This window comes from Lepus europaeus, chromosome 6, assembly GCF_033115175.1.
Source record: "Lepus europaeus isolate LE1 chromosome 6, mLepTim1.pri, whole genome shotgun sequence".
Classification (NCBI taxonomy): Eukaryota; Metazoa; Chordata; class Mammalia; order Lagomorpha; family Leporidae; genus Lepus; species Lepus europaeus.
Genome location: NC_084832.1, coordinates 121313475 through 121338890, shown reverse-complemented (window position 1 = coordinate 121338890; position 25416 = coordinate 121313475). Strand labels below are relative to the sequence as shown.

Sequence of the window (25416 nt, the reverse complement as noted above, 5' to 3'; positions counted from 1 at the left end):
GGAAGGCTTGCACGCTGTCAGGCGGCCCCGCACGGCCACGGTCGGGAGTCCCCCTTTGGCAGCCTGGGAACAGTGGCAGTGTGGACGGTGTTATGTTTCGCCCGAGGCCCATTCCATGCCTGCCCCGCTGGACCCCGAGCCTTGCATGGGAACCCCAGTGCCCTCCCAGGCTCTGGCCATGGTGGGTTGGGCTCTGGGGAACAGTCACTTCGTTTGTGAGAACTCTCCGTGGGCCACAGCCACTAGTAACAAAAGCTGGGGCACTCAGGAGTGGAGAGAGAGCAGGAAGGACCCGGCTGGGCTCAGAGCTTCTGGCCAGGCGGAAGGCAGGTGAGTGGCTGACGTGGAGCGTTAGCGATTCAATATTCTTGCTCTTTAAGGGAAAGGCTTTAGCCATGCAGACCAGGCGCGATTTGTTTTAACCGCCTGTAGGGTATATTTTCCTACCGTGGTGGTTCCTGTTTGCTTTTATAGACAGTGGAGTGCATCATTCCTTAAAATTCAGAGTCCAAAGAGAGGAAAGGCAGGTGGAAGACATTTCTCACAGAGCCTTGAGAATGCCCCTAGGGGAAGTGGTGTACAGGGGTGTGATGCTGTGCCCCTGGCACACAGGTCTTCCAAATCCCATTACTGCCTGCTACTTTGGAGATTGCATTTCAGTTCTGAACTCAGCTTGTAAATCCCCCTGAGAAAACAGATTACGGATGAAAACGGTGATCTCTTGGCTTATTGAGGAGCAACAAGAAGGTGGAGGGAAGAATAGACCATGGTCAGGTACCAAGGTAATCGCACTCGAGAGCTCTTGTTTACCTGTGCGTCCCAGCACGGGAGACTGGGAGCGCATCTGCTTCTTTCCTTTCAGAATAAAATACCTTTGGGCTTGCCTGGCTTGGTTATAAAGCTGTGTTTAAAATCTCAGGTCAACAGAGATGTTTTTCCACACATCATAGGACGTAGGTGGTGAAGTTCATGGTGATCCATATTCTTGGGCATTTGAGTCGTGGCAGGTGTTAACAGTATCTCTGTCACTCCTAGTCTGGTGCCACTATGGCAAGCCTCCCAAGTGCCATGTGCGCCTCCTGTGACACTGGCACGTGCCTTGTAATGCCACCTCCGTGTGCCGATGGCACTCGCTTGTGTGCGAGGGGGGAGATGTTCTGTCTTAGTCACTGCTGTTTGTACCACATACTCGGTGGGTGGATGATGCACATACGATGTTTGTTGAGGGACCGGATGGATGGATGGACGTTCCGAAGCAGAGCTGTTCTCTGTGATGCCACAGCCAGCCTGGTTTATGTCCACACGAACAGTTACCGCCCGTGTTCAGGGGCTACCACTTCTTTATATGCCCACGGGAAGCTCAGTTGTATTCTCACTCCCTATGTAGCTGTGAGATAGGAGTTAGTATCTGTACCGGTCAGCTTTTCGGTTCTGCAGCAACATTCCTAAGAGAAGCTACTTACAAAGGAGAGGGCTTTATTTGGGTTTATGCACCGAAGGCTCCCAGTCGAGGGCTGGGAGGGCCCCAGGGGTTCGGCTGTCTGGGGAGGCTGGACCGTGGCAAAGCATGTGTAGGAGCTGAGCAAGGGGCTCACCCCAACTCTGGCTTCTAGAACCACATCCTCTGGAGAAAAGTACCTTCCCAAGGCACCTCGCTGGGCAACCACGGGTGGGCCTGAGGCTGCGAGGGCTGCCTCCTGCACACCAAGAGTGGGATTCAGTTGGTGACTTCGAGACTGAACCATCTGCGTGAGTCGGGAGCCCTGTTGGATTCAAATCACAGCGCTATCTCACCTGTTCTGTACTCAGGTGTCTAATTTTTGCTCAGAGCATTGGTGAGTCTGTGTCTACTGACCATCTTCCCAGCTGTCATGGTCAGTGTTTCCCTTTCGTCTGCTACAAGCCTCACCTGTTAGACCTCTAATAAGCGCTTTTAAAATTTCTGCTCTACCGTGTTAGTGTATCTCAGAAGAGCCGTGTGACAGGAAGTTTGGCCCCGGCAAGACAGACATGGCAGTGTCCAATGGTGACACTGCTCATGTAGCACAGGCAGCCCAGGAGTTCCTGGGGCTGACTGCCCAGTGTGGCCGGGTTCTGGCTGCTTTTTCTCTGATTACTTCTAAGATCCTGTTTATTGGCTCCGATCTCACATGGGGATGAAGAAACAATGAAAAGAAAGCACAGCACTGGGTATTGAGCCTCGTGGATAGGATGCAGATGAAGAAACCCACATCCCACATCACACTGCCGTGGTGTGAGGTCTGAGAGCAGCTTCCTGCAGTGTAGACCCCGGGAGGCAGCTGGTGATGGGTCAGGTCATTTGCTTCCTGGCACCCATGTGGGAGAACAGGATTGGGCTCCCGGCTCCAAGCTTGGGCCCCAGCTCTTGGGGGCCTTTAGGGAATGAACCAGTGGACGGGCGCTCACTCTCTGTCTGATTCTGTCTCTGTCTCTCAAATAAGATTTTTTAAAGGAAGGGAAAAAAAATGTGTGGATTAATTAATTATTTCTTAGATATAGTTACTTAGAAAGGAACTGGAAACTGTTGGCTAAAACACCTCCTGGCTGTGGTCCTGGTGTCTCTGGCCATGGTAGCAAAGGCTCAGCCCGTCTTGTACTTACGTCTTCACCGTGCTGACCCATTGCCGGATGTGTATTAGCTAGCTCGCTGGTTTGCATCAGCTACCTCCCTGTGATGTAGATGGTAATATAGGCGCCAGTGGTACTGCCGATGGTACTCGGGACAGCCGACACTGAGACAGACTGCCGAGCGTGTGGGAAGCGAGTTTCACACTGGACCTTAGCCGAAATCCCAAGAAGCAGTAGTGGTTCACGTGGTTTTACCCCTCACAGGGACCCTAGGAGATTGGTCCTCTATGATCCCTTTTCTCCACTGGGGGCGCCCAAGAGCATAGGTGAGGTCACAGAGCTATGAACAGTAGGCCCAGGGTTCTAGTCCAGTGTAGCCGAGTGCAGGAGCCCAGCTCCCAACTGTGCTCCATCATTCCAGCAGCAGCAGGTGACCTGGGCTGAAGGAATGCATTCGTGAGCACACATCCAGGGGCACATTCGAAATAGCAGTTTGATTGGATTTTCATAGGATTTGCTGGTATTCATTTAACACACATACACACACACACACACAAAGTTGTCAGTCCTTCTGTGGGTAACATCTTCATTAAGCTTTTCATCCATAGGGAAAAGTTTGAGATTTTCACTTACCTTTCTTGTAGAGTTTCACGGTTTGTTGAGTTTGGCAGTTAAAAAGTGTATTGTGCCGGCGCCGCGGCTCACTAGGCTAATCCTCCGCCTTGCGGCGCCGGCACACCAGGTTCTAGTCCCGGTCGGGGCACCGATCCTGTCCCGGTTGCCCCTCTTCCAGGCCAGCTCTCTGCTGTGGCCAGGGAGTGCAGTGGAGGATGGCCCAAGTCCTTGGGCCCTGCACCCCACGGGAGACCAGGAGAAGCACCTGGCTCCTGCCATCGGATCAGCGCGGTGCGCCGGCCGCAGCGCGCCAACCGCGGCGGCCATTGGAGGGTGAACCAACAGCAAAAGGAAGACCTTTCTCTCTGTCTCTCTCTCTCTCACTGTCCACTCTGCCTGTCAAAAAATAAAAAAAAAAAAGTATTGTTAGATATTTGTAACAAACCTAGTACACACCTAATGATTTTGTGAGTATTTAAAATTTTTTTAAGATTTATTTATGTATTTGAAAGAGTTACACAGAGAGAGGAGAGGCAGAGAGAGAGAGAGAGAGAGAGAGAGAGAGGAGGTCTTCCATCCGCTGGTTCACTCCCCAGTTGGCCGCAACAGCCGGAGCTGCGCTGATCCAAAGCCAGGAGCCAGGAGCTTCTTCCCAGTCTCCCACGTGGATGCATGTAGGTGCCCAAGGACTTGGGTCATCTTCTACTGCTTTCCCAGGCCATAGCAGAGAGCTGGATCGGAAATGGAGCAGCGTACCGGCACCCATATGGGATGCCAGTGCTGCAGGCCAGGGTGTTAGCCCACTGCACCACAGCGCCAGCCCCAGTATTTAAAAATTTATGAGTGCATTTGAACATCTTTTCACTGGATTATTGTTTATAGCCCTTGTCTATATTCCTGCTGAACTGTGGTCTTTGTCGAATTCTTTATTGAGTGGAGCGGTAAGGCTTTGACTATGATGTGAATGAAAAATATATTATCTCAAAAAAAAAATAGCGTTAGCAATGTCAACTCCCAGGTTTTGCTGTGGATTTGTCATTCAGATAAGTGACACTTGGAAAATTCAAGTCTCTCTCTGGTTCCTAAGCTTGGATGTGTGAATTCAAACAGGTGGCCTGGAGGGTGTGGATCTGTTGCCTTTTGGAGTTGAATCAGACATCAGCTGCTTGGCTCATTGCTCAGCGCCTGGGGGAAATCAAACGCATTTTTATTCACAGCCTGGAGGTGTGGACTCTGTGAAACCTGTCGCTCTCCCTCCCCTTGTGCTGTGTCGGGATGCTCAGCTGTAGACCCTTGCGATCCAGTTTTGGAAAACGCCTGTATTCTGAGGCTCTCAGTGTGGATCAGTGCTTTATAGGGCATCATGTCTGCCACCTCTCGCAGCAGTGTGAGTGAGGGTGGGGCTGGCTTGGGGGTAATTCTTAGGACGCGAGTCACCTTGATGAGTCACCTTCCGAATGGTAAAGCAGACTGTGCCGTGAGGGCGTGAGGTGGCAGCACTTGGTTGCTGTATGAGCGTTCAGGGGAGCAGCTCGTGAGCACAGGTGGGATTTCCTTGCTTGGAGATGTGCAGCTGATGTGGGCCCAGCCCCTGGGGTGGACGTGTGCCTTCCAGGGAGACATGGGGTCCTGCTGCAGGACAGGGACAGCTAGGGACAGGGAGCACTGATGGTGAGCAGGTGGAAGGCAGTGGGCAAATGGCCAGCGAGGACCAGGTAAGGCCAGGCGCTCTTCACGGGCTTCCTCGGTGCTGCCCTCCTACGTCCCTGCAAAGCCTCTCCTGTCACACCCTCCAGTGTAGACAGAGAGGGCGCTGTGTATGCAAACAAATCCCCAGGCCTCCCTGCCCCTGTAGCCCCCCTCCTGCCTCTGGAACCCTTCCCCTGGGAATGCATGGCCATGCGTATCCAGAGAATTCCTGGATGCACCCCCTCCTTCCTCCGACGGATGTTCGGGCTCGTTGCAAGTTTCGGTCCAGATCCTTGCAGAAACCCCACCTGAGCGAACCCCACCCTTGTGCCCTGGAGGAACTCTACGCAGACGAGCCCTGTGGGTGTTTGGCCACCGTGGCTGCTGCCTGACAGCAGGCCAAGCACCAAGTGTGGTGGCGCCCGGACCGTGGCGCAGCAGGTGCTCCGCGAACCCCTCCTGCTTGCCCAGCTCCCAGTAGTCAGCCTCTCGTTGCTTTGGAGAAACCGTCTCATTCGTGCTTCTTTGTTGTCTTTGGAAGGAGAGGTTTCAGGAAGCGGAGGAGATCTACCAGGCTGGAATCAAGAACTGCCCGGACAGCTCCGACTTACACAACAACTACGGGGTGTTCTTAGTGGATTCTGGTACGTGACGTCGGAGGGAGCGTGTCCCCGGGGGGATCGGACAGCATGGGTGTCTAGTAGATGGCGGCCACCGGGTCATCCTCCAGAAGTGAGGCTCATCCGGCCTCCCACCACCGTGTACCTGGGGGCTGTTGTTTGTCCCAGTCTGCAGGCGGGGGTTCAGTCCCAGCTGCCCGGCTCTTGCGATCAAGTCGCTAAGGAAAGCTCCCAGGTGATAGGAGGTTGCCCTGATGACGTAACACGTTCCAGTTCTCTTCAACAATCGTTTGTGCAGGTGTACACACCTCGGATGATCTGGGGTTCCTCTGCAGTGACCCACGGCCTGCCCCTGAATCTTGTCCCCTGCAGGTGGTAAAACTTCCCCTCACTGCATTTTCACAAAGCTTCCGGGAGTGTTGCCTCGTTCCTTCCTCCTCCTGTCTCTCAGAATCTGCCTTGGCCACTCCTGCAGTGTTCTCACATGACAGGTGCCCTGCAGATTACCCTGGCTTCATGTGGTTTCTTTAGGGTGTGGACGGTGGGTGTGTCATGAATACTGATAAGTAACACAACATTATTTCAGTTTAACACAGAAGCGACTCACTTTCTTGTTGAAAACCAGAGTAACAGCTGTGCACTAACACTGAGTTTCAGTTATTTTTGTTCAATATGAAATGCATGGGAGGGTTTTTATTTTCTACGCTAGTCGAAGCTCTACTGCTTTGTAAAATAGGAACTTTTGGGTGTTAAATTGTTCTGTAGCGCCACCTGCTGGTCCATTAGCCACATAGTAAGTTAAATATCTCAGAGGAAAACCGGTGGAGACTTCGTGCTGGCCTGGTCTGAGCCTCTTCCTTTTGGTTCTGCAATCAGTAGTCTCATCCCAGATCCCTAAAAATGGTACAGTTTGATGGCCCGGACTCTGACTGTATCTTGGTCAAATTTGTGTTCAACGAAGTTGCAAGGGAGGGAGAAGACTCCTGGCCGGGTGATAAACATTTCATTCCATGTGGAACATCACCTCCGTGTGCTTCCGGGCAGGAGCATCCCCGAGGAACTTTATCCGACCAGAGAGACTGTCCCCTCACTCTCAGTGACCCTGGACACAGTCAAGTCTCTTGCTGTTTTGTGCTTTGTAATGTGTGTCTATGAGGTGATCATTTTGTTTAATAGCTAAATGGTATACCAAAGACACCTGTAAAGATCATATAACTATTTATAAAGTATTTAAAAATGTAGAATGCATTGTACAAATGCAAGGTGGCATGATGTTCTAAGAAACAAATGCCATGTAAACAAAAATATTAATTTTATTTTTAAAGAAATTTTGTTTATTTATTTTGAAAGAGAGAGGGAGAGACAGAAAGAGATCTTCCATCAGTTGGTTCACTCTCCACCCTGGGCTGGAGAGTCTTAATGCAGGAGCCAGGAGCTTCATCCAGGTTTCCCATGTAGATGGCAGGGGCCCAAGTACTTGGGCCATCGTCTGCTTTTCCCAGGTCATTAGCAGGAAGGTAGATTAGAAGTGGAGCAGCCAGGACAAGAACCGGTGCCCATATGGGATGCCAGTGTCACAGGCAGCTGCTTTACCTGCTCTGCCACAATGCCAGCCATGATTTTATTTTTTTAAAGAGTTCTTTATTTACTTGAAAGGTAGAGTTAACAGAGAGAGGAGAAGATACAAAGAGAGAGAGAGATCTTTCATCTGCTGGTTCACTCTCCAAATGGCTGGAATGGCTAGGGCTGAGCCAAGCTGAAGCCAGGAGCTATAAGTCCATTCAGGTCTCTCCCATAGGTGTCAGGGGCCTAGGTCCATCAGCTATCTGCAGCTACTCTCCCAGGCACATTAGCAGGGAGGCAGATCATAGGCAGAGAAGCTGGGACTGGAGCCAGTGCTGATACGGGATGCCAGAGTCACAGACCAGAGTCACAACACCAGCCCCCAAAACGTGTGATTTTAAGGAAAGCCTCCAACATCCAGCTGATGCAGACTTAAAGAAAGCAGTGTCTCACTGACTGTGCTACTCTACGGTAGCTGTGGCAGGCCCTTAGAACTTGCTTCGGATCAGTGTTCTTTCTGTGCTATGCGGTTGTGTCTTTGTTTAATGAGGGACAGCTTTGTCTTTGAGAACTAGCAATCACTGGTGATCCCAGGACATAGTATTAACCAGGGTAATCACCAGAAATTACTTGGAGGGAATAGTAAATACAATAAGAGAACTGTGCTTTATTCTTATTCTTACTATTATTTAGTTACTATGCTGTGTTATTGTTAGATTCTTTGGAAGCATAAATGAGTAGCAAAATGGTGCAAGGTTAGACAGTGGCACAGCAAAGAAGTGAAGCCAAAATGCAACCTAATTTATAAACTGAAAATTGAAGGCATGGCTGCCGTAATGGGGATGAACGATAGAAGTCAGGAAAAATTCAAGAGGTCAGGGAGCTTCCACGGCTTGCTGTGTTCTCACCAACCCGCCTCTGGTCTCAGGATCTCCGGAGAAGGCCGTGGCCCATTACCAGGAGGCGATCAAACTGAGCCCGAGTCATCACGTGGCCATGGTGAACCTGGGCCGGCTGTACAGGTCACTCGGAGAGAACAGCGCGGCGGAAGACTGGTACAAACGGTACAGCTCCTCCCTTCACTCCCTAAGCTGTTCGGCAGGTGTTGCGGGCACTCGTGCCTACAGGATGCTAGCAAAGTTCACCAGATGAGGAGGTACAGGTTCTGCTCCCCAGGGAGCACCCCACAATGGTGCAGGGTGTTTTCTCAATTAGGGACATCTTCCCGCCTTCCTGACTGGTTAGAGCAGGCTGCTAAGCCATGGTTGGAGTTTAGTGGCCACTTAAGCTAGCCCATTGTCTGGGGACTCTATGGACAGCAACCCACACCACAGGTAGTAATTTCAAATCCGGGATAGTTGAAAGTCTCAGGATAAGGCTGTTTGTCATTGTGAATAGAAACAGCTGAGGCTCAGCCCAGGGGTTGCACCTGATCTGTTGTTGCAACTTTGTTCTTGATATAAAAACAAGCACTGTGTTGCGGTGGGGACTCAACCATGGCCTGTCCTGTCACATCGAAGCATAGACCCATGGAAATGCGCCTGTTGGAAGAGAAGTGTCAACTCACCTTTCTCCCCACGCAGCGCCCTGCAGGTGGCACGCCGAGCTGAGATACTGTCCCCTTTGGGCGCGCTCTATTACAACACCGGCCGCTACGAAGAGGCGTTGCAGGTGTACCGGGAAGCTGCAGCCCTTCAGCCTTCTCAGAGGGAGCTCCGCCTGGCGCTGGTGAGTTCTGGGGCGAGGGAACAGGCGCTGGAAATGGTAGCACAGCGTGCAGGGTCGGGGGCTGTTGTCCAGGTCTCGGCCTTGGTGCAGGAGTGCTATGGCGTCCGCTGCTCGAATATCCATGTGGCCAAAGTCACATGCGTTCACCGAAGACATACACACCAGTGATGCGTGAAATCCTTTGTTGGGGATTGAGTCAGACTCAGAAAAATGTTGCTAGAAGAGTAAAAGACTTCCATGTACCCTGTTGCCGTAGTTAGACAGAGTTTAACATTTTGATGTGTTTATCACTGTCCCTGGTATGTATACCTCTGTGCATATGTATATGTACACGTGCATACTTACATTAGTGTGTGTGCATATGCCTGGTGTTAGTACATGGTACATGTTATTTTTCTCTGAACCATAAGAGGTAGTTAAAGGTCTGATGTCCCTCTCTTTTCTAAATACTTCCACATATATGAGAATACTCTGAAAAGTTTATGGAAATGGAATCATTAAGTGTGTTTTAGTACAGAAGTGTTTTAAGATCTCTGCATTTGGGAGGGACTTAAGGAGCTCGTGCAGGGGCAGCGTTGTGGCGCAGCAGGGTAAGCTGTGGCTTGGCGTGGCCGCGTCCCGTGTACGAGCGCTGGTTCAGGTCCCGTCGGCTCCCCTCCAGCTCCAGCTTGCTGCTAGCACATCCTGGAAGCCAGCAGACACCGTCTCCACTGCCCGGGTTCCTGATAAGCTCCTGGTTCCCAGCTTGGGCCTGGCCCAGCACTTTGTGTTGTGGCTCTTTGGAGGAGTGACCCAGCAGATGGAAGATCTCTCCATGTCTCTCCCTCCCTCTCTGTTAACTCTGACTTCCAAACAAATAAATAAATCAATAAACTTTTTTTTTTGAAATTTCCTAGAAAACATGTATTATGAAAAGACTGGGTGTGGATTTTTATTTATTTATTTATTTTTTGTTCTTTTGCACCACAGTCCATTTTTAACTCAAGGTTCTGTGAACTTACTGAAGTCCCCTGTAGTTCTTAAGAGTGAGGACATTTCTATCATCAGTGCATTACAGTTTACAAATTCAGGAAGATTCATAGCACCACCAACAATGTTTTTTAATAAGTTTATTTATTTATTTGAAAGATTGAAGAGACAGAGAAAAGAGATGTCTTCCATCTGCTGATCTACTCCCAAATGGCTGCAATGGCTGGGGCTGGGCCAGGCCAAAGCCAGAATCCAGGAGCTTTTTTTCCAGGTCTCCCATACAGGGGCAGGGGCCCAAGCACCTGGACCATCTTCCATTGCATTCCCAGGCCATTAGCAGGGAGCTGGATCAGAAGTGGAGCAGCCAGGACTTGAACTGACTCCCATACGGGATGCCAGCACTGCAGGCGGCGGCTTTACCTGCTGTGCCCCCGGCACAGCAATTCAGTGTTTGGGTCTCTGCTCTTCCTTTTCCCGAGATGAACAACAAATCAGACTTGCGATCTCTCCGCTCTGCCGACAGCACAGCAGTTATCTGTCTTCTGAGATGCTGAGTGAAGCTTTTGTTCAAGGCACAGCCACTTCCCTGAGCATCTTTGTTGTTCCACCGTCTGCACAGAGGCACGCATATCCCTCAGTAAAGACGCAGCCAGTGAAAAATTAAAACCCATGAACCAGGGTAGCACAGCGTCTTCCGTGAGCCTCTGAGCAGACGCTGAGCGCTCTCATCGGGAGCATCTACTGAGCACTCCCAGGCCAGGGGTTGGTTGGGTGAGGCCGTGCCGAGCTCTGCCAAGCCCAAGTCCCTGTGGTTTTTGCAGGCCCAGGTTTTGGCCGTGATGGGTCAGACGAGAGAAGCCGAAAGGATGACCACGCACATTGTGGAAGAGGACAGTGGGTGCCTGGAATGCTACCGCCTCTTGTCGGCCATCTACAGCAAGCAGGAGCACCACGCCAAGGTGGGGACAGGGGCCCTGGTGGGCTTGATGGGGTTCTCGGGCGGGAAGTGGTGGGTCCAGTTGGCACCCTGCGAGGCCAGGATGTTTGGACAGTCATCGGGTGCCGTATCCTGTCTGGTGGGAGCTTTTCATGGTAGCGTCTGCACTGTTAAGGTTCTGCCTTGCCATAGCACACTGCCGGCCCATGCTTGCTCCCAAGACTGTGGTGTCCATCAGCTTGTTTTCAGCCAGCCACGTTAACAGCAGCGCTTCCGTGTTTCATCCCTTCCCGCGTTCCTTTCTCATTTACAAGGGGTCTCTACATCTCTCCTGGGAAATAAGTGTTGTGAAATACAGGTAGGCGTGCATCTCAGAAATTGTTTGGCACTGAGTTACTGTGAACTTCTTGAAGCATCCTTGTATCGTCCCAAGGATTTCTCATACTGTGCCTACAAGGCCGCTCCGGGGTGCAGTCAGCACCTGTTGACCGTTGGTGAGAGTCACTTGGCTTGTAGGTTCATGAACTTACCTGCCATGTGCCTGTCTCTGGTTGGCAGGAGGCGGGGAGTGGCCCTGTGGCAGCAGGGAGAGGCCTATCTGAGGAACAGGAGGGCAGTGATATGCACCTGTGGGATGGGGCCCTGAAGGGCTTGGGGCCAGCCAAGGGTTTTCTTTCTTCTCTCCGGAGAAGACGTGGGGTTTTAAGAGGGACTGATCAGATTCGTGCTTCGAGGCTGTGTGTGGCTATGCAGGGCAGCAGCAGGAACCCCAGAGGAGGCAGTTGGAATGGTCCAGGGAGACAGGTGCCCTGAAAGGTGTGTGGGGACCATCTCTTGTCCCCGCTCTGTAAATGGCAAGGCTGGGCCCCAGGGCTGTGAGCTTGTGAGGAGCACTGATTGTCAGACAGCGGCAGACAGAATGGCAGGTGCCTTGATCAGCACGCGGCCCACATGCTCATACACAAAGGGCAGAGTCATTGCCTCGCTCACCTGCACCTGTGCTGTGTGGCTGTCCCCTCTCCATAGGCCCTGGACGCCATAGACAGGGCGCTGCAGCTGAAACCGAAGGACCCCCACGTCGTTTCCGAGCTGTTCTTCACCAAGGGAAACCAGCTGCGAGAGCAGAACCTTCTGGACAAAGCTTTCGAGGTAAAGAAAAAAAACAAAAAGCCAAGTATGCCACTAAGTTGCGTCAGGGGACACAGCTTGGCACGTGTGTGGAGTTGATGTTCCGATGGCCTGGCTTATCGTTGGACGGTTCTGTTTCCTGTGGCTTTTGACCTCCGCGCGATCTCCCACACCACCACATCCCACCTGATGTTCAAAGCATGCGCAGTTTGCTCTGAGACTAGCTTTGCCCTCTCTCTTTGTCCCTGTCTGCCTGCAGGGCCCTGTAATGGCAGCAGGGCTGGTCTGGGGAGTTTGCATGGGTGCTGGAACCTTCCCGCTTCAGCAGCTTCTCGCTCGCCTGCTCAGTCTTTGTCCTCCTCCCCCAGGAAGCCCTCCTGACTACCCTTGCTCCAAGGGCCCTCATTCTTCCGGATTCTGGAAGCACGTGCTGTCTCCCTGAGGCTGCAGTCATAGGAAGATGTCCTGTGTCATATCGCTGGGTCCCCACCCTCCCCGTCAATCCCTTCTGCTCCTCTTCCCACTCTGCAGGATCTGCCTTCCTACCTTGGGCTTTCCCTATTGCTCCTTCTCTGGTTTAAAACAGTGTCTTGCACCTTACAGTTGTTCAAAATCCCCAGCTTTCAAAAAAAAAAAAAAAAACTATATACAGTTTGAAATCATGCAGGCATGTGCAAGCATGTGTGGAAATATTACAGAAAGGCCGTGTTTTATCCTTTAGCTGATAATAGCACCAACTGGAATTTACGAAGTTCTAAAATTATGTTTAATTACATGTGGGAAAACTAAAATCTCAAGTGATAGAATTGTGCTGAAGAGCAAACAGGAACGAGTAAGGTTGGAAAGCCTGCCTAAAGAAAGCTCACCTGAGTATTTGGAGCGTGAACCCTCAGGATAGGAGCAGACGTGGTAGGATTTGCTGTGAGAAGCTGTGAGCGTTTATCTCAGAACGTGTGGGTTTGTCTCTGCATGGTGAACATAACCTCCACCTACATTTTTGTTATGTGACTTCAAAGTTATTAATAATCAAACCGTGAATATGATATCTGTAGCTCTCTGTATCTTAATGCGTTGTATTGACAGCATTTTCTAGTTGCTTGGTCGGGGATGAAATAATTGTTGTTGAGCGGCTGGATTTAGGAAGAGCAGCAGTCGGGCCCCCGGCTGTTCAGAGCCGCTGAAGTGTGTGAGTGTGCCTGTGTGTGAGTGAGTGAACTGAGTAGCCCGTGTGATACTCACAGCACTGACATGAGAAGGGCATGGGCTCCGTCATCACTTTATACTTCTGTCCTCAGAGGCTCGGAGGTCGTGAATCCCGCTCAAGGTCACGCTGACCTTCAGAGACGGAGCCAGGACTTGACGGTAGCTCTTAACGTCTATACTGTTTTGCCAACTCTGTTGATACAGACCAATCCAAGAAAGGCACCTTCAAGTTTATTTAAGCAGGTTTTTTTTTTTTTTTTAAGTTTGGTTTCTTACCATTTGCTTCTATTCCCTTAAACTCAAATAAAGGCAAATGGACTAGATTTTACTTGGTAGATCTGTTTGGTTATAGCCTTGCTAATGAAAGTAACAAGGAACATTAAACTATGTGTGCTGATGCTTTGTTTTGTCATTAAAGGCAACCTTGTTAGCCCTGGAGTTCATTTCTGGTGACCGTTTTTAAAATGAAGTCTTAAGGGCGGGCATAACTTTGATGCAAAGCACCGTGTAGTATATTAAAAATAGACCTCACGGACATCACATTTACCAGGATACATATTACCGAGACAGAAGATTATACCTGAGAGATGAGGAACTTCTTAAACATTTGAAAGCCCTGCTGGTGACAGAAGAAAAAGGAAGACTTTCTAAGGGTTAGAGTTCTCCCCTAGTAAAACATAGTAAAAGAGATGGCCTTGGAGAAGAGTCAGGCAGCCTGTTTCAACAAGTTAAGCAAAAGCTGAGTATTCAGGTCAGTGGTACTGTGGGAGCTAGGGTGCTATAGTACAGTTAAGCCATTTTGAAAGCCACCTCAAGATTCTGTTAGTATGGAAATTTTTTCTTAGCACCCGCAGAAAGCACGGATGTCTGGTAGGGCAAGGCCAGTGGAAAATGGAGCTGTGTGACAGCAGGCACTTGGCAGCCCTGCAGGCATTCGGAGGCTCTTCCAGTCCCAAGGTTAGCTCTGCAGGGAAGTCCTACCCTTTCAGAATCCCCACCTTTGGTAAAAAACAGAGATAAACCGGGAGTGTGCTGGCAACTGGCAGCGGCTGGTTTCTCTGTGATGAACATTTGCGCCATCCCAGAGCAGAGAAGCAGTGTCTGCCATCCGGGGACCTCGCACTTCCTAACCTGGAGCTGTCTCTTCCGGTTTAGAGCTACAAGGCAGCTGTGGAGCTGAACCCGGATCAGGCGCAGGCATGGATGAACATGGGGGGCATCCAGCACATCCAGGTAGGACACCTGTTTGCTCCCCGGGGAGGGGCTCTCCTGGGGGTTCCTCCTCCTCCTTTCTCCAAGGACTGGAGGCCTGTGCTCCTCTTTGGAATCAGTTGAATGTCACAGACAGAGATGTTTAAAGGTGCGGTTAGCACAGGTTCTGGTCACCTTATGTTATCTCGTTAGTGAATATCATGAAGCATTTAAGCATACTTCTAGGGGTGGGCAGTTAGCCTCCCGTGGAAGAAGCGCACATCTCACATCGGAATACCTGAGAGATTCCTGGTTCCAGGTGCAGACTCCAGTTTCCTGCTAAGACAGACCCCAGGTTCCTGTCACCTGCCTGGAAGACCCAGGTTGAGTTCCAGCTCCTGGATTCAGCCCTAGCTCAGCCCTGCCCCAGCCAATGAGAGTGTTTCGAGAGTGAACCAGACAATGAGTTTTCTCTACCTTGTCAGTTTCTCCCTCCCTCCCTCCCTCCCTCTCTCTCTCTGTCTCTTTCTTTTTCTATCCCTCCTCATTGTGTGTGTGCTTCTCAAATAAATTTTTAAAATAAATGAATTCCGTATAAATTAGAATCCATGATTTTATTAATCATAAACAAAATTGCATGTAGTTAAGAGAATATCAGACAGCAAACAGAATGTGTTCATGTGAACTAAATCCTTGTTGGAACTTGCAGTGGCTTATTTTCCTCGCAGTTCAACTCACTGTCAAAACTAAAATGTCACTTCTAGTACTTTAAAATGTTACTCTCCATTTAAAATTTCAGTGTGTTAGCATATTCATTTACTTTAATTGTACCTCGGTATCCATACAAACTCTGTAGATACCCAAGTCCCTTACGTAAGCTGGCATAGTTATTTGCATATGACCAGTGGAGTCCTCTCATAGACTTTAGATCATTTGTGGATTCCTCCTAACAGCTAATACAATGTAGATGCTATGGACGTGGTTATTACATTGTATTGTATAGACAGTATTTTGTAATGAATAATGGCCAGGTGCAGTTTGGTTTTGGTCCGTGCTTGGTGGACTCCATGGGTGCAGAACCTCTGGATATGTTGGGAAGCCTGTGTTATTTTCTTGTTTCTTTGTTCCCTAACATTTTACTGAAAAACAAAGCATGGTTGGGCCTTTTTATCTAAAGAAGAAAGGGATGGAGCTCCCTCTGGGTAGCTTTCTTCTTTAGATAAAAACCAACCAGTGTACCCGTGTAACCAACCAGCGTACCCGTAAACTTGGCATCCATCCTTTAATTCATTTCTCTGACACTGATGGGACGCAGCCTGTGTGCCCGGTGCCCTCCACGGCCCTGGGGCTGCAGCAGTGAGCAGACAAGAACAATATCCCTGTGCTCATGGAGCTCACGCTTGACTAGTGGGAGGCAGGTGATAAATAAATGCACACAGCACACATCATACATACATACATGCATGGAACATGTCACATAGTGATAAGTGCTTTGGAGGGAAAAAAAGAGTGGAAGGAAATCAGGGTACCAAGGAGTAAGGGCTAAATTTTCAAGTCAGGTGGATCACTCCTGGCTCCTGCCTCCATCCTGACTCATTTGCAGCCGTTTGGGTCCTCTGGGGAGTGAACCAGCAGACTTCTCTCTTTGTATCTCTCCCTCTGGTCTGTAACTCTGACTTTCAAATAAATAAATAAATCTTTTAAAATTGATTGGCTTTTTTAGATATTAGAGCATTTTGGATTTTGGATTAGGGTTGCTCAACTTCTAATACATTGTTTTCATTTGTTTATTTGAGAGACAAAAATGTAGAGTTCTTGTCTGTTGGTTCACTCCCCAGATGCCCCCAGTGACCAATGACTGGGACGAGGTTAGACCAGACCCAGGGTGGAGAACTCAGTGCAGGTCTCCCATATGGGAGCCATCCCCGCTGTCTCCTAGGGCGCACGTCAGCAAGAAGCGGGAGCCTGGAGCAGAGCCAAGACTCCAGGCTAGGTGCTCCAGACTGGCGTCCAGGCCCATGGAGCACGTCTGATGAAGATTTAGATGAGATGGGATGGGCTGTCTGAGAAGCTGTAATACATTCCTTGTCGTCAGAGAGGTCCAGTAACCAGGTCATATCACAGGGTATCATCTTCAGTTTTGTCCTCTGACAGTGATGGGCATTTTCGACAGTCTCACTTTCTAGTAGAAATTTCCGTAATCAGAGCAATTCTGTATCTGCACTAGACACTTGCCACGTGTGAGCTCTTGAAATGTGGCTCCTACACTGAGGAACTGAATTCTTAATGAACTCTAACAGATTTAGATTTAACCAGCCATGCGTGGCTAGTGGCTCCCATTAGCACAGTGCTAGAAACTGGATAAATCAAATAGGCTACCTAGCATGTGGGGAATTCGCAACATTGCCCTCAAGGGATAGGAGCATAACTTTTTTTTAGGAAACTAACGTTTCTGGTTCAATCAGGCAAAGAATGAATGGAGAGTGAGAAAATGAACAAAGTATTCTGGGAAACAAGGAGAAATCGTGTGATCTGAGGAAAAGACGGCAGGACAGCACGCTGAGCCCTAAATTCAGAGTCGCCCCTGCAAGAACAAGTTCAGCATCAACTACAGCAGATGTGTCTCCTGAGAGCACCCAGCGAAAGCCCCAGATGCACAGCTGTCGGCATGCCTGTGCCAAGTTCAATCAAACCAGGAGCCTTGGAAGATAAAGGCTTCCGTTGAAAACACAAGAATTCAGAGTACCCAACCCAAGTTCCCCCTTGTTCAGAGACCTGTGTAGACTGTTATCAGAATCTGTGATGATAATAATCAGGAGGCCTTTCCTTCATTGGACATGTCAGCACCTGGGATCCAGTGTACATTTTGTTCTTCAATCATTTCCACTCCCCCTTTCTCCAGTAATATTTTGAATAGCCGGGATGCGCGTTTGCTTTAACAACAGTGTCAGTATTCTCTTGAGCCCTCCCTGTGTGCCAGGGAGTGTCAGAGCTGTTGACAAATGTTAACTCCTTTGGAAGAGAGTTCTGCATTCAGTAAATGTTAGTGGCTAATTTCTGGTTGGTACTGGCACTCCAAGAGGTAGAGATTTAATTGCCCTGGAAATTTAAAAGAATCACAGGTGCTCATTTACATGGGTGGTGTAACTAAGACTGAGGCAGAGCAAGATCCTGTTTTTGGAAAGGGGAAAACTCTAACAATCTTTATAGGACACAGATCTGAAAGAGATTGGAACAAAGAAGGGAAGTGTAGTACTTAATGTAGCAGGAAAAGTACTGGAGGAAGCTGATGGTTGTCACTGATTTGCCTGGGACCAGGCACGCGTGGTTATTGTTAGGAGTCATTCATCAAAGTGGATGAAGCTACAGAGGGTGGGGACGGGTGTGTTTGATGGGTTAGGGATCATGCATCTTCCCTCCTATGCTGAGAGTACCCGGCTAGTAGACATTGATGGCCACACACCTGGCAGAGTGGATACATTTGACTTTGTATTCTTAGCAGTCATCCTCATTGTGTAAATCTACTGTAGGCAAAAGCTGCTCTAAGATTTTAAGTTTAGATGAACTCACAGCACTGGTGGACAGATAGAAAGGATTATCTAAATTCATCAAACACTCCTCTCCTTCCTCCCCTCTCCCTCCTCTGAGTGTCTGTCTCTCTGGTTCCACTGTGTGTGTGTCTGTCAACTTCCCTTCCCTCCTGCAGTCTCTCTGTGCTAATGACAAGGGTGTGTGGCTGTAGTCACATGTGATGACAAAGGAACCATGCTAAGCCTTTGAGGACACGGCGTGATTAGCCTTATGCCCTGCACAGAATTCCTGCCATTTCCCTTTGCAGTGTAATGTGCTTTCTTCAGCTTCTGCAGCTGCTCAGGTCTTTAAAGCAAATGCCAAGGAGCTAGGATGAACTCACCCCTAGAGACACGGAGGCAGGGCTTCCTTCTGAGCGCAGGGGCAGAGAGTGGGTTTCTTTGGCTGCCCTTGCCGTGAGAGACCTAAGTGTTCTTTCTCCTTCTCCCCACAGGGAAGCTATGTGTCTGCACGAGCTTATTATGAGAGAGCCCTGCAGCTGGTTCCAGACAGCAAACTGCTGAAAGAGAATCTGGCCAAGTTGGACCGTCTAGAAAAACGATTGCAGGAGGTCCGAGAAAAGGAGCAAACGTAGGGCTCCCCGGGGTGGTGCTGGTGCCTCTCCCAGAAAACCTGGCAAGACTTGGCTCTCACAGAAGCAGGGCTCAGCACCCCTGGGGATACCTGCTGGGGATCGTGTGCAGAGGGAAGTACAATTCCAGGAGAGAAGAAGGAAGGAGCCAGCCAGAGCAAGAAGGCCCCTGGGGGAGGAAGCAACAACAACGGGATTGATGACAGAGCTTTGCTTGCTTTCCCTCCAGATTTCCCTGACGGATTCTGTGCTTCTGCAACCTGGAAATCCAGTTCCGTTTCTTAGTGTAGACTCTCACGTCCCAGAAATCCAGAAGCCTGAAGGGCAGGGAAGGCAGAAGTCTGGTGTTTGTAGGATGAGGTATTTCAGAGAGGAAACATCTCCCGGGTAAGCTGTCTGGGAAGTGCCCCCAGAGGCGGCTCATTTGAGTCTGTGCAACCAGGAATGAGAATCTAATAGCTTTGGCAGAACCTTCCAGCATATGTGGGCAAGGAAGCTACTGGTAATTGAGCTTTATCTAATATCCTACTAAGGATATTGCTAGAATCCTTCGGAGGAGGAAATTACATTCTATTTTAAATGTTTTCCGTAGCTTAATACAGCAGATGGGGAGCTTTGCGAGTCCTAGTGGAAAAATCAAGGAGCTGGCACCCTAACTGTTGGTGGAAATGTTTTAAAATTATCCTAATTTTATTACAAGTATTACCAGAGTAGCGATCCTACTCTCAGATTTCAAAAGTGCATTTAAAGTCTTCTATGTTCCTGTCTTCAAATATATTGTTATTTTGGTGAAGAAAAAGATATAGTATATTCTATATTTAAAGAAATTAAAGGTATTAACTGAAAAAATGTCAGAATTTATTATCTAAATGTTCAGACATCATGAGATGTATTTTTTTTTTTTGAAAAGTATATTTAACCATTTAGGAATCTCTACCGTGTATCACAGAAGTCCTCATGGATGGGGGCTGAGCTCTGTTTGTCTCCCTGGGCTTAATGAGAATTCCGTGCTTAAAACGTGAATGACTGCCTCCAGGAGTTCTTTGTTATGTATTTGTAGTTTTGGGAATTTCATGAAGAAATCTCCAAAAAAATCTAGGGAAAAAAGATCAAAATCTGATGACATAAATACTATAGATGCTTATTTTTAAAGCTAGGGATGGCAAAATTGAACTCACATTTATTTTTAGTGTTATTTATTTCATAACTTATGACATTTAATATATGCACATGCTTCTTGTTGCTCTGTATATACTGGTGTTAGTAGCATCTTTGAAAAGCGCCCCTTTAAAAATCTCAATGGGATTTACAGATTAGTGAAGCTTTAACAGCGCCTCAAACATTTTCTCTTGATGTACGTGCTGAAGTGTAAGAAATCGGGGACCAGTCTCCAGTGTTAGGGTGGTATGTTTTCAAAGTGAAGAGATCGGAACACCTGGATCTAAATCGATGGCCATCACTAAAAGCCAAAATGAAAGTGTGGCAAGCAGCGTTGGTCCAGTGCTGAGGCCGGTGCCACACAGGTGCAGTGGCTGAGGTGCGCATGTTTAACCTGCTTGCATCAGAGCAGGATAGGGGCCTCCTGCTTCTTCATACCAACACCAAAAGCACCGCCCCTGTCTGGGATTGATTTGGTTTGGTTTGGTTTGGTTTGGTTTGGTTTGGAAGTCTAAAGAAGAGGAGAAACTTCTTTGGGAAGGAACAATGGGGCAGATATTTTAAATTCACAGTTTCACAGTTGGAATTAGCTCGCATATGTTTGTATACCTAAGACGTCCAATAACATAGAGCTGCCACTCTTTCTGTTTCTAATCATCTTTCTGTTATACAAAGGGACTCCAGAAGGTTTGCAGAAGATGAAATTAAAAGAGAAGTTTATTTTGATATAAAAAATTGTGAAATACATGCAAATTTTTCATGTGCATATTTCCCTTTAACTGCTTGAAGATTCTTCATGTGCATGGATTTAGAAGTTTTGTACCCCAAAATGAATATAATTTCAATTCCATTTTCCACAAAGTTTTTGAAGTGCACTTGTGTATCATAAATTTATCCAAAATCTGATTTTCTGCACTCCCCAATTAAAGAGTGTGCCATGGCCGTGAGGAGGCTGCTTCCTGGCAGGTGTGTTTCTCTCTCTGTCACCCTTGTTCTCCTTCTGTCTGCCCCTCTCCTTCCATCTTCCTCTGTGCCATCTGTCTGCAGACACAGGCATGTTTTTGAACTTTAACACTATGCACTGTTTACAAAAATTAAGCATTGCTTATTGGATCAGATATTTTTATTTTTCACTGAAATGTGGCCAGTGAAAGTTTCCACAGTTAAAAAGCTGCCTATAAGAAAAAGAATCACATAGTATTTTTTGAAGATATTAAGTCTATTTTGTAACTTTGTGTTTGGTTCTTTTAACATGAAATAATGAGTGTGATGCACCCTCAGTCAAAACACCAAGGGAGTACCCTGGCTGCTCTTGGAGGTGTGTCCAGTTTGCCCTCCATAGGAGCATGGCTGGCCTATGAATTGATAGAGCTTTCTGGAATGGAGGAGTAGTGCACGCCTCTTGGATATGCAGTCTGTGCTGTCCCAAAGTCTCTGTACTCAGAGGAATCTCACACTTGGTTGAATGCTTTCTTAAAATTCTTGGTAATTTTGGAAGAAGGAGTCTTGCGATTTAATGATGCACTGGTTCCTGGAATTAGATAGCTGGTCCGGGTAGAAAAGATGACCAGGGAAAAGAAAGGAATGGCTTTGGTGTGACTGCACACTATAGGGATGCATTTCCTTTGTGAGTTGGAGCAGCATTTGCCATTTAGTCTTAGCTACATTGAGAGTTTCTCCCGTGCATACTGCACACCTTGTCTTTCTAGTCTTCTCGTGCTTCCTAAAACCAGCTCTCCTCACCTACAGAGCCCCCAGTGACAGTCCCTTGATGTCCTTTGGTAGAGAATGGCTTTAGCAGCTTCTCTTAACCTTGCGAATCATGTGTTTAGGATTTCTTCAGTGATTCAGATGTTTCCCATTGATGAACAGAATTCACAGCCATGAGTCAAAGGTGTAACAGGTGAACTAAACCAAAGATGCAAATCCCTTGGAGGAAGAGACATTTTAGGGGCTCCTGAGCTGGATCCCTTGAGGTTTGTGTGTTTTGAGCCTAGAGCAGAACTAAGAGGACTGTCAGCACTTGAGTCCCAACTCCCTATAGAACTTGACCACCCTTAGCAGGAGATTCTGGGATTCATGGGAGGTTCTTACCTAGTGTGAGGCAGGGTTTCGCATTGGGTGTGCAGATGCTCCTGTGCAAACCATCTCTTGCAAACAGACCTCAGTAACCGTAATTAGGAGAATAAGGAGCGCACGTGGTTTCTTGTCTCCATTATAAACCCTTCAGGCCCCTCAGTAGAAGAGCCCCATTCGGCTGACAGTTGAGCTCTGTCCCCCTCAGCACACAGCGAGGGACTCAGCACTGGTTGCTCTGCAAAGCCACCTGGGGACCTTTCGAAATCTCAGACACCTGCCCGTCCGGGTGACAGTTCCAATAGGCAACGACGCTCCAGAACTGTGCAGGGCTGACAGCTTGCACGGGAGATTATGCCATTTACCAGAAAGATGTTTATAGTCTTTCGAAATTTACTATTGAATGAGCCAAAGAATAACGCTGAAGAGTGACTTAGGGCACAGTGGTTTGGTTGAGGCTATCATTCTGAGATTGGCAAACAGGTGGTTGAGTTGGGTGGTTTTGCCCTTGAGGCAATAGGATTGCAACTTGGCCTTGTATTTACAGAGTTCTTGGGTCTCAGATGAAGAAAGTTACCTTGCTGTTTGCTCACACCAGACACGGAGCCCTGTGTATAAAACTGATAACTTATGGGACTCACAAAAGGTGTCCGTGGCACCGAATCGATGCCTGCATCTCTGGCTTGCTTTTGAGCACACGACAGATGAACTTCTGTGGATTAGTTTTCCTAATTCTACTTAGTAGATTCAGTTTTTGAAAAAATACAAATTTGGTTACTTTTGGATCCATCCATCCATTGGAATAAAAAATTATGAAACAGTAGTAATGACATTGAAAGCAAATATTACTAGGGGTTGTTTGTTTTTAGCTTGCTGGTCATGGTTTTATCACCTTTACTTTTATTTGGTTGTGTGTTCATTTCTCCCAAATATAGCATATTTTAACTATGTAGATGACATCTTTTGACATGTGGAAACATAAATACCTGTCAAGTCTGTGTTTAGGCTGCAATTGAAAGATGTAAAAGCATAGTGTGCCAAAAAAGTAGTATAGGGAAATACTCATTTTATGATTACTCCTGAAGTTGGTTGCTCAAGAAAAGGAGGTTAAGCAATTTAAAAATTACATTCCCTTCAATATTTTTGATAGCCATGTAACTCAAAGAGGAAAATACATGCAATCAAAAGTATGGGTTAGTGTCAAACAAAGTAGTATAAAAGAATTAAAAGTTTCCCTCATTTGATTGACACTCAGATGTTCCATTCTCAGCACTACAAATTTGTTCAATGCAAACCCTTAGGGAAGGTAACTCATAAAATCAGCCCTCATCGGAGTATGTAGTTTGTGAGGTCAGATCACTGTTCACTCCCAGTCAGAAAGCAACAGCTATCTACAGAAATCCAGGGATGTCTGCACAGTGTCCTTGGCACTCATGGTGTACGTTTGTCCCATGTTTGGTAGTTTCCAGCGTGAACAGTGAGTTCCTGGGGTTGTTTATCTCCGTGGCCCTTGGGATTCGCTGCTCCAAGAATCCACACCTCTGGGTTCCAGTCCTAGTTCTACTGGGAAGCCACGTCCCCTGGGGCAAGGTAGCCGATGTCTCTATTATATTCCTCACCCACAGAAGACCAGTCCAGTAGCTCCACTGAGCTCCACGTCAACAGCTACTCTAAACCTAGGCTGAAAGAAAAGCCATGTGCATCTGATGCCAGAACTCATAGCTTGCCCTTTGATTAAAGATTCTAAGATAATCATGCAGCAGAACACATCCACGGGACACCAAGTGCTTTAACATGGCAGAGGCGATTGCTGTCATTCTGTAGTCTGTGCACCTAAAGATTCCGACAGTGACCCTGTTGTGTGACTGAGACAAGACAGAACTTCCTCCTAAGGAATTAAAATGTGTGTGGAAACCATTTGACGTTCTCTCATTCACATGCACTCCTCCTTTTGTTGGGGAGGAAACAGCTTGCGTCATGTTCTTTGTTCACAATGCTTTCATTTCTTACTTTGATCAGTTGATTATAATTGTACACTTTGGTTGACTTTGCTCTGCTGGTTAGAAACGTCTCTCCTATAAAGGATTTCTCGCGTTCCATCTGGTTTTGTATACTTTGCGTAGGTCTTTCCACAATAAAATTTATGTAAATGTCTATTTTATATAAAATATGATGGAAATTCTTGTGTCTGGAGTAAATCTCTTAAGTACCCCATCGTTAGTGCCCGGTGATATCCATGTCACAGGTAAGTTCTTTAGAAATGAAACAGGCAAGCATTGGGCGTAGTGGTTAGCACACCACTTGGGACACCGACATTCCGTATCAGAGTGTCTGGGTTCGAGTCCCAACTCTGCTCTGGATTCCAGCTTCCTGGGAGGCAGCAGGTGAGCATTCAAGTAGTTGGGTCCCTGGCTCCTTGGCGTTTGGCAAGTGAACCAACAAAGGGAATCTCTCTGTGTGTGTCCTTGAATCTCTGCCCCTGTAATAAATTTTAAAAATTAAAACCATCTTCCTCCCTGGTTTGTTCAGTCACCTGTTGCACTGCCTGGTTCTGTGGCTTCCTGTGTCCTCTGTCCCCACACTGCTCACGGTGATTATATGGGTACCAGCCCGCTCCAGATCTCTCCTCTCACTTAGCAGGTGCTCTTAGCTGTTTACAGAGTAAACAGGAGTTGGTAAGCACACAGGCCCCTGTGTCTGCCCCAGTTCTGTCTCGTCTTCTCGCCAGGCTGTGGACATGGCCTCTTGGGGAACTGGGCTGACCTTCATCTTCTCATGTCTTCCCTTAGCTGACTGTTGTGCGTGCCGTCAGGACACACATCCACAGGAGCGGCCAGCGAACACACTGGAAAGAAGCCCTAGCACTTGTCATGGACAGCAGCCGGCTCCTGGGCTACCTCCGTGCAGACACATCCCTGTGAAAGGCAGATGGCCCACGTGCCGAATCCACACGGGTGTCCCATCCTTTCCCGTCTCTGATGCTCATTCCTTTGCTATAGTTATTTTTAAAAGAAAGAGGACCCTTCCATTTGGATCCCTCAACATTACTGCAAATTCATGTTGGGCAAAGTTGACTGTGAAAACAGATGCACTGAATATACTGTTTGTGCACATAATTCTTAACGAATGGTGTTTGTTCCATTGCCTTGAAAGAGGTGTGGGTTTTTTTTAGGCCTCTGTGGGATGAGTTCCATAATGTAAGCAAGCACTGTGTCTCCCTTAAGGCTGTTGGTTTTGGATTCTGGAAACACCCAGCCGAGTGTGGGCTCCCAGGTATAGGACCAAGCACAGCATCTGCAAAGGTGGGTACGCCACGTGCAGAGGGGGCTGGGGGCGGCATCTGTGAGCCTCTGGGGAAGGTTCGCCAGCACACGCATGACTGGGAGCTTGAACACTGCGGGCCCAGCTGTTGTGGCACGGCACATGTTCACCTCCCCCTCCCATTTTCCTTATTCAAGGAAGGCTTTTTGGTAGTTGAGATCTTTTGCAAACAGAAAGTGGATTTTGCATGCATTGGGCGGTTGTGGGCATTCCCTGGAGAGCAGCAGCGTGCTCCTCTGCCATGCGTGGTGGTTCCTCCATGTGAGATGACCACGGAAAAGCTGCATGAGGAAAGAGAGTGCTGAGGGCCATTGGTCAGGTGACCACCACACCCAGCGTATTGCCTGGATTGTACGCAAACTTGAAGGCTTAGCCCGCTGATACATGAGACATCCAATAACTGGCCTCTGAGATGTCTTTATTTTTTTTTTTTAATTTTATTTTAAAGAGTTACAGAGAGAGGTCCT

General features: G+C 48.1%; 1 protein-coding gene across 4 annotated transcripts in view; it reads left to right on the top strand.

Moving 5' to 3' along the window:
- TMTC1 (transmembrane O-mannosyltransferase targeting cadherins 1) overlaps nt 1–23791 on the top strand; it is a 243968-nt gene extending 220177 nt beyond the window's left edge. For 3 of the 4 annotated variants that reach the window (XM_062195022.1, XM_062195020.1, XM_062195023.1), the window contains 7 exons: nt 5435–5537; nt 8005–8140; nt 8660–8804; nt 10595–10732; nt 11737–11859; nt 14197–14274; nt 18257–23791. In XM_062195022.1, the coding sequence (XP_062051006.1) occupies nt 5435–5537; nt 8005–8140; nt 8660–8804; nt 10595–10732; nt 11737–11859; nt 14197–14274; nt 18257–18397 (864 nt within the window). In that variant the 3' untranslated portion in view covers nt 18398–23791. Of the gene's footprint in view, nt 1–5434; nt 5538–8004; nt 8141–8659; nt 8805–10594; nt 10733–11736; nt 11860–14196; nt 14275–16697; nt 18199–18256 lie in introns of those variants that run through there. The other variant, XM_062195021.1, reaches the window with a different exon arrangement.
- Nucleotides 23792–25416: the final 1625 nt, after the last annotated feature.